The sequence below is a fragment of the Scyliorhinus torazame genome, chromosome 6 (genome assembly GCF_047496885.1).
Source record: "Scyliorhinus torazame isolate Kashiwa2021f chromosome 6, sScyTor2.1, whole genome shotgun sequence".
Classification (NCBI taxonomy): Eukaryota; Metazoa; Chordata; class Chondrichthyes; order Carcharhiniformes; family Scyliorhinidae; genus Scyliorhinus; species Scyliorhinus torazame.
In genome coordinates, this window is record NC_092712.1 from 206,540,727 (window position 1) to 206,556,462 (window position 15,736).

General features: G+C 42.7%; 1 protein-coding gene across 6 annotated transcripts in view; it reads right to left on the minus strand.

Annotated features, from left to right (window-relative positions):
- The window catches only part of LOC140425238 (DNA topoisomerase 2-beta-like), a 254,600-nt gene that overhangs the window by 198,933 nt on the left and 39,931 nt on the right, over nt 1-15,736 (minus strand). For all 6 annotated transcript variants that reach the window (XM_072509323.1, XM_072509327.1, XM_072509325.1 and 3 more), the window contains 3 exons: nt 14,884-15,072; nt 3,825-3,915; nt 3,349-3,412 (listed from right to left, as the gene is read on the minus strand). In XM_072509323.1, coding sequence (XP_072365424.1) covers nt 3,349-3,412; nt 3,825-3,915; nt 14,884-15,072 — 344 coding nt within the window. The remainder of the gene's footprint in view (nt 1-3,348; nt 3,413-3,824; nt 3,916-14,883; nt 15,073-15,736) is intronic.

Sequence of the window (15,736 nt, forward strand, 5' to 3'; positions counted from 1 at the left end):
GAGTTTATACTGTTACGGGCGCATAGGGATAAGACACTGCGGGCAGAGATAGCTAGGCTGGTGGATGAGATCCTGCAGGTTTATAGGAGGTATTCGGAGGCCCCGGAGGCAGGGATGTTAAAGAAGCAGCAGAGGCTCCAGGTGGAGTTCGGGTCGGGCTCGACGGGGATGGCAGTGGGGTAATTGTGGAGGGCCGGGGGGCGGTACATGAGCATGGGGAGTGGCGACCAGGATTCTGGCTCACCAACGTAGGAAGCAGGAAGCGGCGAGGGAGATCAGAATGGTGAAAGATGGGAGAAGAGCGGTTCTGGACCCGATGGGGGTGAATGGGGTTTTCGAGGAATTTTATAAAGGGGGGGGGGGGAAATGTGGCGATTCCTAGACGGCTTGGAGTTCCCCAAGGTAGAGAAGGACCTGGTAGAGTGGCTGGGGGGCCCCACATGGGTGCGGTGCCGGCAGGGATGGCCCCAGGCCCGGATGGGTTCCCGATGGAATTTTACAAGATGTTTTCAGGGAATCTGGGGCCTCGACTGGTAAGGGCATACAACGAGGCGAGGGATAAGTGGAAACCTCACCCTATGTTATCTCAGGATTCAATATCCTTAATTTTGAACAAGGATAAGGACCCGGAGCACTGTGGGTCCTGCTGCCTGATATCGCTGTTAAATGTGGATGCCAAACTGCTGGCAAAGATCTTGGCCTTGTGGATTGAGGACTGTGTGCTGGGGGTGATAGGAGAGGACCAGACAGGGCTAGTAAAGGGGAGGCATCTGTCGGCTAATATTAGGCGGTTATTAAACGTGGTAATGATGCCCCCGGAGGGACAGGAGGTGGAGGTCGCTATGGATGTGGAGTAGTTGTTTGATCGGGTGGAATGGCAGCATCTGCGGTCGGTGCTTCGGGTTAGGGCAGGGGTTTGTGGATTTGGTCCAGTTGCTGTATAGGGCGCTGTTAACAAATGTAAGGACGAGTTTGGGGTATTTCGGGCTATACCGTGAGAAAGGCAGGGATGCCCACTCGCCCCGTTGTGTTTTGCCTTGGCAATAGAGCCATCAGCAATGGCGTTATCATAGAATCATAGAATTTACAGCGTAGAAGGTGGCCATTCGGCCTATCGAGTCTGCACCGGCCCTTGGAAAGAGCACCCCATTTAAGCCCACACCTCCAACCTATCCCCGTAACCCAGTAACCTCACCTAACCTTTTTGGACACTAAGGGCAATTTAGCATGGCCAATCGACCTAACCTTCACATCTTTGGAAGGGGAATGAATCACCAAAACAATTTTGAATTGAAAAGTTTGCATAGCCCAAAGCTTTTCATTTCATCGCAATGCCTGATGGAACCAAAGGTGTCACTACAGCAGTAAAGGGTGTGACACGAGCAGGTGGCCTGTATGTATACAACCCATAGTGACATGTTGCTGCAATCAGTCTTTATCCTCCACCTCAAACTCCAGCTTTCATACCAATTGTAACCAGAGCTGTTCAGTCAGTGAATGGTCAGTCGCAGAAGACAGTTCTTTATCAAACTACCCTACTGTATTTAGTGGGATGACAATAACATCAAGGAGTTTCAGAGGGATAGGGGGGGGGGGAGCACAGGGTCTCGCTATGTGCGGACGATCTGCTGCTTTACATATCGGATCCACTGGGAAGTTGGGGGAATTATGAATATTTTCGAGAAATTCGGCTTGTTTTATTAAGTTTGCCTTGAGGGGATCAGTGGATGGGTTTGCCCGGAGGTGGAAGCCATTTATTGACTTCTTCAAGGACAGTTAAGATGTCAGCAGAAAGGGGGAAGAATAAAGGGGTTAAAATGGGTAGGCACGATGGGTGGAGGGGAATAGCAGGGAGGGTGGGGCAGTTGGGTGTTATGAGGTTTCCTGTTTGCTCTTAATCTGATTTTGGTTGTGTTTAATGTATTTCCAAAATGCCTTAATAAAAATATATATTTTTTAAAATAAAGGCCATCTCTCCCACAGTTTTGAATACTAGCTGCCAACTCTGTTTAGCTGATATATTGCTTTTAGTGTGTTTGCTGCAGTAAATGGATTAAAATTTGGAAGTTCTGGCATGCAGCTCCTTTATGTTGGTCACTAGAAATTAAAATAACTTTTAAAAGTTATTGGTCTCCACAGTGATCCTAACAAAGAACAAAAGAGAAGGTCAATAATAGGGTGGAAGACACCTCCGTGCTCCTATTTGCTTCAGCAACTTGGACAACCTACAGCAGGTATCTCAAAACACTGGAGAAGTGCCAGCAGCAGTGCCTTCACAAGGTTCTTCAAATCTGGTAACAAGAAAAGCGGTCCAACATCAGCATCCTCTTCCAAACCAACTTTCCCGGATTGAGGCAATGATCGCTGAAAACCAGCTCTGCTGGGTAGGACATGTCGTTTGCATGCCCGCCACTAGACTCCCGAAGAGACTGTCCTAGTCAGAACTCGGTCAGGACAGGAGACTTCCAAGAGGACAGTGGAAACATTGAATGGGTGTCCTCAAAATATCCCAGACAAGGTCAAACATACCCGCCAACTCCTGGGAGACCCAAGCTTGTGACCGACCAAAATGAAGAAGCTTCATTCAGGAAGGCACTGAACACATAGAGAGATTTTGTGCAGAGGCGAAGTCAAGGTGCAGAGGGACTGCACAAACCCTCAAACAACCCATTTACCAACCCTTCAAGAACCACTTGCCTGGCATGTGATACGAATCCACAGCTTGTGAATTGGAATTATCAGCCATCTCAGAATCCACTGAATCGGAGTGAAAGCAAGTCAGAGAGACTGCCTTTGAACAGAAGATAATATGCATCTGCTGGTGCGTTACACTTTCTGACCTTTTCCTTCGCTGTGTGATGGCCTCCATCCTCAGTCATATTTTTGTCCACTGTCCTGTCATCTGTTCCACTGCAATCTATGCAGCAATGGTCTCTTGCTCTTCTAATCTCCATCATTGTCTATTCCATTCACTGCCATTGCCACAGTAATCAAAGCCCTCTGTAGTCAGTCACTGGTCCAAATTTAAACAGCTGAAGCTAGCCATCGAATAAATTTATGTGCACAGCTTGCAAACACATACTCATACAAAGCAACCAGGCATTTGTGAGCAAGACATCTATGGCCAAACCTATTTGCGAATGTTCAAATCAAGATCAATCATTAACCTGTGAAATCAATCGCATGTGCATCTCCCATTGCATCCCTTACTTTTCTGGAATATATCTTGAATAAGCAAAACTGCATTGATAAGAAAACTTACAAGTCAGTTAAAAATAGACCCATCAGTAAACTGCGCTTGATAATAGACATACTTGTGGAATAAGTAAGACCTATTCAAATACTTACACATCAATCGAAATTTTGATACAGGTCATATTCTTGTCCCTCTGCTTGTTATCAGCTGCATTAACTAAAGACAAAATAAATCATTTTATATAATTTCAAAAAACACATCAATGGATATAACAAGAATTAATAGGTAGTTGCGCAAAATGTTTATGCCTATGAATAAGCCATTTCCAATCAATTACACTGAAGTGAACAGGAACACTGTTTTTCAATGGCTACTAAGAATTTTGACAAACCTCCAGCAAAAGGGACATCTTCAATTGGAAATTCACTAGTTCAGAGATGAATTTGTGAGCTGCAGTAACTTAACTGGACTACCAGGCTAAAAACCAATACATCAGGTGGTAAGAGGAGGAAAATTCAGGATTCAGTATTTGACTTTGATCATCCACTAGATCTTAAAATTACTGGATGAGAGGGACAGAGACACAACACAGCATGCCACACACACAAGTAAAAAGATCAATACTTACCAAGAATCTCATCAAATATTTTGTACAAGCCTGGAACAAAAGTGATATCCCTCAGGTTCATGCCCACATCTTCATCATATACCCACATTGACTGGAAAGAAAATGCAACTTCATTAAATTCTTTAACAATATAATTTGCTATTATTAGTCAACCATTGACAAAATCTTGCTTTACATTAACAACACACAAACTTAAATGCTCAGTTTATACCTCTCTAAGTCTGCTCCTCTTCCCCAAAATTAAACAGGTTTGGAGTTAACAGCCCAGATTTTCATTGAGTTGGGATCGACATGGAGTGGGGCCAGGTTCCAGGATTCTTGCCCCCATTTCCTGCAACTTTCAATGGCATGGGATAAGGGTACGGATAGTCGGCTGGCATTGAGTACTCAGCCCCTCACCAGTTTCTTTGCGGGTCAGACATTTCAAACCCTCTGCAATTATAGTGGAGTCTTTTATAAGTAGACCTGGTTCAAGGCCCATCAGGGAAATCAAGAACCATGGAAGAACCCTGGTTCTGAGTCAACAACAAAAATAAAAAGGCATTTAACATTCCCATTTGAATACATTGGCCCTCTTAGCCTCTCATAAGCTGTCAATCACAGTGTCATGCTCCTGCAATATAAATTATTTAGTATAAACCCCAAGTGGACATTTTCCTCCTACTAAAGTGGTTAATGGCTGCACTTCTCAACTAATTAAAAAGGCTGGTTTCACGATACTGTTGCAGAATATTTCGACTCTATATATGAAATCTAGAAAACGGGTGTGAAAAGTTCTATTTTATCAAGATGGTAATGTGGATGAGTGATACCCAGACTCCACCGTCTGACAATGGCCTAACATCTGGAAACTATGAGGCCAATGAGAAAGAAATGCTCTGATCACATAAACAGAACCTAGGTTGCTGATAAGGGGTTTTAATAAAGCATATTTGTTTGGACAGTGGAAGAATAATATATGCCAACAGACAGAAAAGACCGCCAGCTTTAAGTTACATGCAGGCGGTAAGCTAAGTTGTCTCGAGGGCCCAGATGGCCTACTCCCGCTTCTAGTTCTTATGTTCACCACAGGGAAAAACAAGCATAACAGAGAACTCTTGAAATTATAAGACCTAAATGCATTCTACTTTTATAATCACAATTCTGGAGTGTGTGTGGATCTCTGTGAGTGTGTGTGTGTGTAGATGTGTATATTCAGGTGATGAACAATAATATTTAGCTATCTTTGGAAAAAAAACTGTAACTTGTCTGTTCTCGTCAGTTACGACACTTTTTTATTTAAAACATGCGACCATTGGTCAGTCGAGACATAGAAAATGGGGCTATCCCTATCATCTCTCAAGCAATGAATGTGGCGAGGGTATGCGGGCCTGATGTTCATCATTACAAATGGGCCGATGTGGTGTAGGTCCACTCACATTGCTGTTGTGGATTTATAGGTACTGTCGATGAATACTTTGTTATTATGATACACATTGTTATTATGATACACATTGCAGCTGTGATCGTGGAGGACAAATGGGCTGTTAAATAAACAGGATGCTTTTACCCAGATGGTGTTAAGCTTTTCGAGTACTGTTGGACAAGAACACATCCAGGCAAATGGACACCATTCTGACACAATCCTGACTTGTACCTTGTAGTGGGTGGGAAGGCTCTGGGAAGTTAGGAAGTGAATCACTCTCCACAGAAAATCCAGCCTTGAAGTCTCAGTATTCATATGGCTGGGTCAATTAAGTTTCTGATCAGTGGTGATCCCCAGGATATTGGTGGTAGGGGATTTAGCAATTGTAATTGCTTGTTGGATATGGTCATTACTTGTACTTAAGCAGCAAGTAATATTTGCAGCACATATCCGCTCTATTCAGGATATTGTTTGAATGCAGGAATAGATTTTTTCATTATCCAAAGAGTCGTGACTGAAAAAGAACACTCTGCACTCAGTGAAATTGCCCAGTTCCAACTGGGCATTATAAAGGAGGAAATCCATGATGAACCAGTTAAAGATGGCTGGACCGAGGATATCCTTTTGAGGAAGCCTTTCAGCGATGTCGTGGAAAAGAGATGACTACCCACCGAAAACTACAACCAGCTTCCTTTGTGCTAGAAATTGCTCCAGCCAGTTGGGAGGTTCACCTGATTTCCAAAGACTTTAATTTCACCAGCAGTCCTGAATAAAACATACATAGAACATAGAACTGTACAGCACAGTACAGGTCCTTCGGCCCACGATGTTAGAACATAGGGCCTGTACTGTGCTGTGCAGTTCTTCGGCCCACGATGTTGTGCCGAACATAGTCTGAAACTAAGATCAAATCAACCTACTCCCAATCATTCTAGTGCACTCCATATGCCTATCCAATAACCGCTTGAAAGTTCCTAAAGTGTCCGACTTCACTACCATACCTGGGAGTGCGTTCCACGCCCCAACCACTCTATGAGAACCTACCTCTGACATCCCTCCTATATCTTCCACCATGAACCTTATAGTTATGCCCCCTTGTAACAGCTACATCCATCCGAGGAAAAAGCCGCTGAACGTCCACTCTATCTATCCCTCTCATCATCTTATACACCTCAATTAAGTCACCTCTCATCCTCCTTCACTCCAATGAGAAAAGCCCTAGCTCCCTCAACCTTTCCTCATAAGACCTACCCTCCAATCCAGGCATCATCCTGGTAAATCTCCTTTGCATCTTTTCTAATGCTTCCACATCCTTCCTATAATGAGGTGACCAGAACTGCACACAATACTCCAATGTGGTCTAACCAAGGTCTTGTACAGTTGCAGCATAACCTCACGGCTCTTAAACTCAATCCCCCCATTAATAAATGCTAACACACGGCTTTCTTCACGGCTCTATCCACTTGGGTGGCAACTTTCAGAGATCTATGGACATGAACTCCGAGATCTCTCTGCTCCTCCACATTCCTCAGAACCCTGCCATTAACCCTGTAATCCGCATTCAAATTTGTCCTAACAAAATGAATCACCTCACACTTATCAGGGTTAAACTCCATCTGCCACTTTTCAGCCCAGCTCTGCATCCTATCAATGTCTCTTTGCAGTCTACAACAGCCCTCCACATAGGCTGAAGATAGTGTTGCCCAACTAGTATGAAACTAAGATCAAATCAACCTACTCCCAATCATTCTAGTGCACTCCATATGCCTATCCAATAACCGCTTGAAAGTTCCTAAAGTGTCTGACTCCACTATCATAGCTGGGAGTGCGTTCCACGCCCCAACCACTCTATGAGAACCTACCTCTGACATCCCTCCTATATCTTCCACCATGAACCTTATAGTTATGCCCATTTGTAACAGCTACGTCCACCCAAGGAAAAAGTCACTGAACGTCCACTCTATCTATCCCTCGCATCATCTTATACACCTCAATTAAGTCACCTCTCATCCTCAGGTGGTCCATAAGGTTACAAATTATGGTAAAATACAATTCTGCTGCTGCTGATTGGCCACAGCATTTCATGGATGCCCAGTCCCGAGTTGCTAAATCATTTCTAAGTCTATCCCATTTAACATGACGATAGCACCACAAAGGGTAGGGTAAGTCTCCAAGAGCAATTGAAGGATTCAAGTATGGAACGAAGGGCTCACATGGTTAGGAAATGCACTAGCTTTGTCTGCTTAATCTGGAACTAGGGCATTGTTCCCAAACAATACAAGGATACTGCCATAACCAAGGATGAGATGGTCCGAAGACCAGAAGATTTGAAAATTAGTGGCTGAAGACAAAAAGATCTGAATTTTTTTGTAACAAGCAATCGTGTACACCTTATAGCACAAAGTGCAAAGCCACTGCAGGGTAAGGAGCTGAAAAATTAATTCACTTTTAATCAACTGTAGTGAAATGCAAATACTTATATACCACTTCAAATGGGCGTAATTGTAAAAGTACAATAAGATGAGCAGTTATTAACATATCACAAAAGATCCAATTATCTTAGTCTTGAGAAGTTTAAAATTGTTAGAAGGTTAGGTATTTACGCTTGCAGAGATTTTAGAAACTAATTGTTGTACTCAAGCATAATCTCTGAAAAAATTGAATCTGCCTTTAGAAGTTATAAAGTTGGGAAAGGGGGAAGGAGGAGGAAGAGAGAGATAAAAAGAGACATCTGCTGAGAAGATGCTATGCAATCACACAAAGAGTACTCCTGTTACATGCAATAACTACTCCTTAAAATCAAACCCCCAAAGTCATGTACTCAATTAATTCAGAGAATTTTAGGAATGCAGCTGCGCCTATCAAATAGCATACTTTGGTTTGCTAAGGCAAAATCGCCAACAAGCAATAATACTGACTGGAAAAGATTTTAACAAACACGTTTCTCTGATCTAAAAACATTTTGTTGACAAGTAAAATTATATCCTAGTCCTCCATGAAAATGTAAAATGAAGATTTCACTAGATAGATGTTACCAACCTTGCGTAACAAACATGCAGACACATGCACAAACACACCCACAGAAATAGGAGGGTCATAATAACAAAAAGGCAGTGCTGCATTTGCAACTAAGGACTGCAATTTCCTCCAAAATGATTCTATGAAGTAAATCTACACAATAAAGGAAATCACTGACCAAAAATGCAATGGAAAGGGCACAGGAAATATAGATGAAAGAAGGTCTTTGGAATGTTACACTGAAAGTTTTTTTTGCAGTGACAAAGGTGGGTTACTTCAGGAAACTCAAAGAGCATGCACAGGCAGTTCTTCGTACTGTGCATTCTGAGTGAGCTCGGCCAACCTGGTTCAAGTACTGCCAGAACAAGAAGAAATTTAGGCACAAAGAAGGTGCTCCCAAGCGCTAGGTCCAGCTAGAGAGTTGATTCACAATTAGCAAGAGGGCCAATTCCAAGGACAAGTACCTGATGGCCCTCTACACCAGGACGAGTACTTTGCCCTGACCAACAACTGCAAGAGCGAGCAGGAGAGCTGTTACCAGGCACTGCTGGAGCTGCACAACAGGAGCAAGATTCCTGAAAAGTCAGGGGACCAAGAGCAGGACAACAAAATCCCTGCCATCTACGGCTGGTCAATGGGTAAGGACAGCTGAAAGTCTGCTGCATGGCAACAGTGGGTCCAGCCAGAATAACTGCAATTCCTCCAATCACGGGTTCCCTCCAATCACAGACTTTGTTTCTGGACCAGCAGCAAAAGTGGGAGGGAGGGAGCCCATGATTGGAGAAGTTGAAGCAACAAGCATGGGAGAGCATCAGATGCAATGATTAGAGAAGCAGTTCCGTCTCTCCTGTGCATGCTACTCCTCCAATCACAGATCTGCAATCAGTACCCCCTCTCACGGGCTGACAAGAGTTGTGATTTTTTTAAGCCCCTTACCAGCCCTGAAGTTCGGAACTCAATATTTAAAGTGGCAGATTTCTGAAATTCCATTGTCACAAGTTCACCAAATTGAGGAAATTTCTCATGGCTGCATAACTCACCTGTACAAACAGAAGGGAAGGGAAACCATCTGTGACAATTTCTAGTATTGCACTTAGTCTCCAGCTGCTGCTTGTAGCTCCTCCTACCAGGAGATCTGCTGTCATAGTATGTCACACTTGCCTGTCTTGCACCACCCTCACACATCCAATGTAGCTCATTTACTTTAAAAAAAATTTTTATTTTTTTTAAAGAGTATCCAATTATTTTTTTCCAATTAAGGGGCAATTTAGCGTGGCCAATCCACCTACTCTGCACATCTTTGGGTTGTGGGGGTGAAACCCACGCAGCCAAGGGGAGAATGTGCAAACTCCACACAAGACGGTACCCGGGACCGGGATCGAATCCAGGTCCTCAGTGCTGTGGACAGCAGTGCTTACCACTACGCCACCGTGCTGCCCCACTGTAGCTCATTTACAACCACTTGGGTGACATCCATCATCCAACTACACCTAGGTCAACTCACCTTTGTGCTGCCTCCACTTTGCCCTCTAGAAGAGATGTTCTGATCAAATGGTTGATATACTGACAATTTCTTTTCTGGATGTCACTCTTTCAAATTCCTTTTGTTCTAAAAATTTCAAGCACCTCTCGTCTTAGGTCGGTATATGGAATTTTTAAACTTCTCTCTTCTCTCCACAGCAGGAAAAATTCTTTCAAGTTTTATTCTCACCAAAATGTCACTCATCTTACAAATTTGGTGTACCTAGAATCAGTGTGAATTTTGTGCTGGACAAGGAACAGTCAACATGATCTTTGCAGTGTGGCAAACTGAAGGTCCCACAAGCAGAACAAGAATTTCTACATGGTGTTCGTTGACCTGACCAAGGCCTTTGATACAGAAAAGCGTGAAAGCCTGTGGAAGGTGCTGCATTAATGCGGCTGCCCTGAAAAGAAAACATGACCAGGGTCTTCTGCTAATTTCATGGTCAGTATGATGCAGAATGATGCCTCATCATATGCCGTCCAGCTGTCAAAGAGACAGGTGAATCCATCATCATCACTGCCGCACAATAAGATGAAGGGTATTCTCAATGTGATAATGAAATTTCCTCTCCACAAGTACTGTGCCATGGGCACTTTTACAAGTACTGTCATGGACAGATGCATATGTAACAGGCAGATTGGCAAGAATGGGTTCACCAGGTTTTTGCTTAGTGTTGATTCTCTCACCATCTACTGCTAGCCCAGTCTAGCACCTACATTCCTTAGTACTCAAGTGCTACAGAACTTCATGATGGATATTGAAGTTCACCACCAGAGAAGATTTTGTGCCTTGCAATCCTCAATGCCTCTAAGTGGTGTTCAACATGAAGGAATACTGATCCCTCATCAGCTGAGGGAGTGCAGTAGGTGACTATCTGCAGATGGTTTATTTTCCATTCTTTAACTTAATGCCACAAGACTAATTGAGTCCGAAGTCAACGGTGAGGACTCCCAGAGTTACTCCTCACAACTGTAAACCACTGTGCTATCATCTCTACCGGGTGGCAGTGGAACAGGACATACTTAAGAATAACATTGGAGATGTCTAGTATATTAGCTGAAAGACATGATCCTGTGAGTATGACCATGTCAGACTGTTGTTTGACTAGTCTGAAGGGATGATTTCCCAACTTTGGCACAAGTCACCAGAAGTTAGTGAGGTGGACTTTGTAGTGCCAATTGAGCCAGACATACTTTAGTCGTGTCTGGTGCCTCGCGGTTTTATGAAAGTGAGTGGCTTGTTAAACCATTACAAAGGACAGTAAAGAGTCAACTGCACTGCGGAGGGTATGAAGTCACTTAGGCCAGGCCAAGTAAAGTCAGCAGACCACCTGCTACCTTAATACATGCTAGTGTGAACCAGATGGGCTTTTATCATAATCCGGGTAGTTTCATGGTCACCAATCTTGATGCAAGCTTTGCTGCAACATTTGAAATAAACTGGAATGACATTGGAATGGTGCATCAATTCATATGGTTGAGCATCGATCAAAAATATCATCATCAATGTTGATAATAGGGTTTCAATAAAGTGGGGTGACGTTTTCATGTTGCTACTGTTCCAGCGCACATTTGTCATTGGGCGACACGGTAGCATGGTGGTTAGCACTGTTGCTTCACAGCACCAGGGACCCGGGTTTGATTCCCGGCTTAGGTCACTGTCTATGCGGAGTCTGCACGTTCTCCCAGTGTCTGTGTGGGTTTCCTCCGGGTGCTCCGGTTTCCTGCCACAAGTCCTGAAAGACGTGCTGTTAGATGAGTTGTACATTCTGAATTCTCCCTCAGTGTACACAAACAGGTACCGGAGTGTGGCGACTAGGGGATTTTCACAGTAACATTATTGCAGTGTTAATGTAAGCCTACTTGTGACACTAGTAAGATTACTATTACACATTTTTAGAAAAACTGTTCTGAAGTTCACTTTTTGAAAAATCATGGACAGAGTTGTAAGATTGTTCTCAAAATGGCTCCAGGCTACCCCACAGAATTGTGGATTCCAGACTGGGTGTCCTCTTCGGAGAAAAAACACAATGCTTAATTAAATTGTGTGTCCAAGAGATAACAAAGTTTTATTGACACCTCATGATAAGAATGCAAATTGTGCCCAGGCCAGGACAAAAGCTAAGAACCACAGGTGGGACAAGGGCAGTTTGAAGTGCTGATACTTATTTGGGAGATGACTTGGCATTTTGTACAGATCACATAAGAATTAGGAGTAGGTAATTCAGTCCCTCGAGCCTGCCCCGCCATTCAATACAATCATGGCTGATGTAATCTTTGCCTCAACTCTACTTTCCTGTCCCCCATAACCTTCACTAATTCCACAGATTCACAACCCTTTGAGAGAAGTAACATCACCTCTGTTTTAAATCTGCTACCCCTTATCCTAAATCTATGACCTCTCATTCCAGATTGCCCCACAAGAGAAAGTATCCGCGCTATGCCTACTTTGTCAACCTCCTTTATCATCTTATATACTGCAATAAGATCTCCTATCATTCTTCTAAAATCGAGAGAGTATAGACCTCAATCTCTTTTCATAAGACAAACCACTCAAGCACAATTCTCCCAAACATTTTCTAAGTATGGTCCCCGGCAGAAAACAAGGTTTGATTCCTGCTGGGTGGATCGGCGGGATTTAGAGTGTAATCCACCCACACTTGAAATTTTTTGGGAGCCAGGGAGATTTGGACCGTTGGACCCACAGAGCCAGTAAAACTAGACCTCAGCTTCAGGCACCCCCCTTAGTCCCCCCTTCAGGATCTGCCCCTTGACAGTGCCAACCTGGCACCGCGCATGCCGAGGGGGAGCAAGGAATGAGTATCCTTTTTACACTTACTTCCGGGGTGTCAAGGGGGTCCTTCAGGGTAGATGGGGGTCAGGAGACTTTCACAGGATAGGGGTCGTGTTGCAAGTGAAGGCAAAAGTCTTCCCTTTATAGCCTTCAAACTTTGATGTCTCTCCCCAGCAGGTCAATACAACGATCTGTCAGATGACTGTACAAGCTTTCCCTTTGATGTGTTGGAAGCGTTTGAAGTGATTTTTCCACATTCAATTTCATCCCCCTTTAACTCTGTCAAGCCTCGATGTTTGCTGGGAAGCCTAAAAGCTTTGAACTGCATTGTTTTCATTTAATTTTATGGTCCATAACCTTTTACAAGCCTCTTAATTGACAGGCCTAGGCTATTTCAAAGGAGAATTTAGCTTTGTTTGGTTTCATAGCTCTTCACAGTCCATTAACTCTGAAGTGAAGTGCTTCCTCTTTTGAACTGGTGTTAATTCCAACCGCAGTTCTTTTAAAAAGAGGCTGTTTCTATGTTCTGAAGTACTTCCTTGAAAGATCAGGTGCTCGGTCTCTGTGCATTTCTTTCTGATGAGGATTCTTCTGTTCTGAAGTCCTTCCTTGAAACATCAGGTGCTCTGCCTGAGTGCTGCTCCTGGCTGTGCCAACCTAGCACCCCCCCCCTGGCACTCTGGCAGTGCCAACCTGCCAATACCCCCTGCGCCAGTTTTCCTTCATAATTTAACTTTACACTTTTTAGTACTTTTTTAGTAACCCTTTGTTGATCTTTAAAATTTCCCAATCTTCCAGCCTGCTATTAGTCTTTACAATATGGTATGTCTTAGTTAAAATTTAACCTCCTTGTTTAGCCATGCATTTTTTTTCCTCCTCTTACAATCTTACTTCCTCTGTGGAATATATTTCAGCTGAGAGTAATTGGATAGCTGGGAGAAAGTGAGGCCACACCTGGAGTATGGTGTACAGTTTTGGTCTCCTTACCTGAGAAAGGATGTACTGGCACTGGAGGGGGTGCGGAGGAGATACACTAGGTTAATTCTGGAGTTGAGGATTAGCTTATGACAAACTATGTACACTGGGACTATACTCATTGGAATTTAGAAGAATGAGGAGGATGTTATAGAAACATATAAAATTATGAAGGGAATAGATTTCCACTGGCGGGTGAGACTAGAACTAGGGGGCATTGCCTCAAAATAATGGGAGCAGATTTAGGACTGAGTTGAGGTGGAACTTCTTCACCTAAAGGGTCGTGAATCTGTGGAATTCCCTGCCCAGCGAAGCAGTTCAGGCTACCTGCTTAAATGTTTTTACGCAAATGTAGATAGATTTTTGAACAGTAAAGGAATAAAAGGTTACGAAGAGCGGGCTGATAAGTGAAGCTGAGTCCACAAAAAAAAATCATCCTTGATCTTATTGAATGGCGGAGATGTTTGCTGGAGGTCAAGACATAGAATCAGTCTGGGTAGAAATAGGAAATAGCAAGTGAAAGAAGTCCCTGATGGAATAATCTAGAGGTCACCAAACAGTAGTTACACAGTGGGGCACAGTATAAAGCAGGAAATACTGGGGGCTTGTAAGGAAGGTACAGCAATAATCATTTGTCATTCCTTACTTTGTGTAGGGATAGGAGTAATTGATTTATAATTTGAGATGGGTAGAATAGCACAATAAAACATACCGTTCCTTTTGTGCTGATATCAATAGGTAGAAAAGCCCATGTTTAATTAGTTTTAGTATGTGCAATTATCAAGGATTCAAAGTGTATTCATCAATTAACTCAATATGCAAGGCATTAATGTCATACCACGTGAGACTTTGTAGCTGGATCCTTACTTGACAAGCGAAATACACCACATGGCCCTACACCTGTGCAAAGTGCTGTGAAGTCAGTCCTGGCTGAGTGGATCAGATTTTGGAACCATTGGAATCCCTAGCTATTTATGCTTCAGTTAAAGGCTCTATTATGTCTTAAATTGATTTGGTATTTTAACGTAAAGTGCTTTGAAAAGAAAGTCTCTTTTGTTTAAAGTATGTAACAGACCTCTAGGTAAGTACTTGTTAGACCTGCCTTAGCCATCTAGTGCTGCTGTTTGATCTAGGCACAACTAGGTTGTGAAATTAAATTAGGATCATCAATAATCACCAAAATCCCAAACCACATGACCACCATTACAGGAGAAAAATATTTTGAAAGCTAATGGTTAAACCCAAACTGTTGGCACTAAAAACTGGCATTTCAGTCTTCACTAAAATAATTAAATGAATGAAGCAATGAATGCCACAGAAAAATATGTAAAAACATATCTCACCTGGGTTACAGGTTCCACAGAGCCAATGTACGAGTCAGGGCGGAGGAGGATGTGTTCCAGCTGTGTTTTCTTCTGATAAACTCTTTCCACAGACATCTTCTTGGAAGCTTCTGATGTCTTTTTTGAAGTGTCACTTTTAGCATTTATTTCTTCTTTGTTTGCAAGGTTTTTCTGATTGCTGAACAATGTCTGCAAAACAAAAGGATTGCTGACATTTGCTGCAAAACATTAAGAGCACCATTATTTGATTGTAGTAAGGTACTGATAAATATATAAAATGTTCAAAGATGAAAGTTAGCATATACATCAAATAATTAAACAAAGATACACCGGATACATTACGGAGCTCCTGACTTCAGTTACATATAAATAACTGGAATTGTTAACAACTTCTTACATGTTCAATTTCTAAGATATTGTGACATATTAACAAAAGAAAATCCTAAAATATCAAAACACTATTGATACAAGCCTGTGCCTATGTATTTACATTGCGTATTTATGTGTGTCCTAAGTTTTTTCATCTATGGAACAATCTGTCTGGACTGTACGCAGAACAATACTTTTCACTGTACCTCAGTACATGTGACAATAAATCAAATCCAAAGACAAGTTTTTCTAGGAGTGAAGTTTGTAGGAATTCCTGCTGAGCTTTCCCTACCTGCATCATGGATTGTGAATGGTCATTAGCAGCAGTGATATTTCAGGCTTATTTTTAACTTCACTAAAACCCAAAGTGAAATTGAAATATTACCAAGAACAATTAAAATAATTTTATTTGCCTTTCCACCCATTTTCAGGATTTTATTCTACCACTGCTCTTTCAGGGGATTGGTGAGCAGTATACTTACAA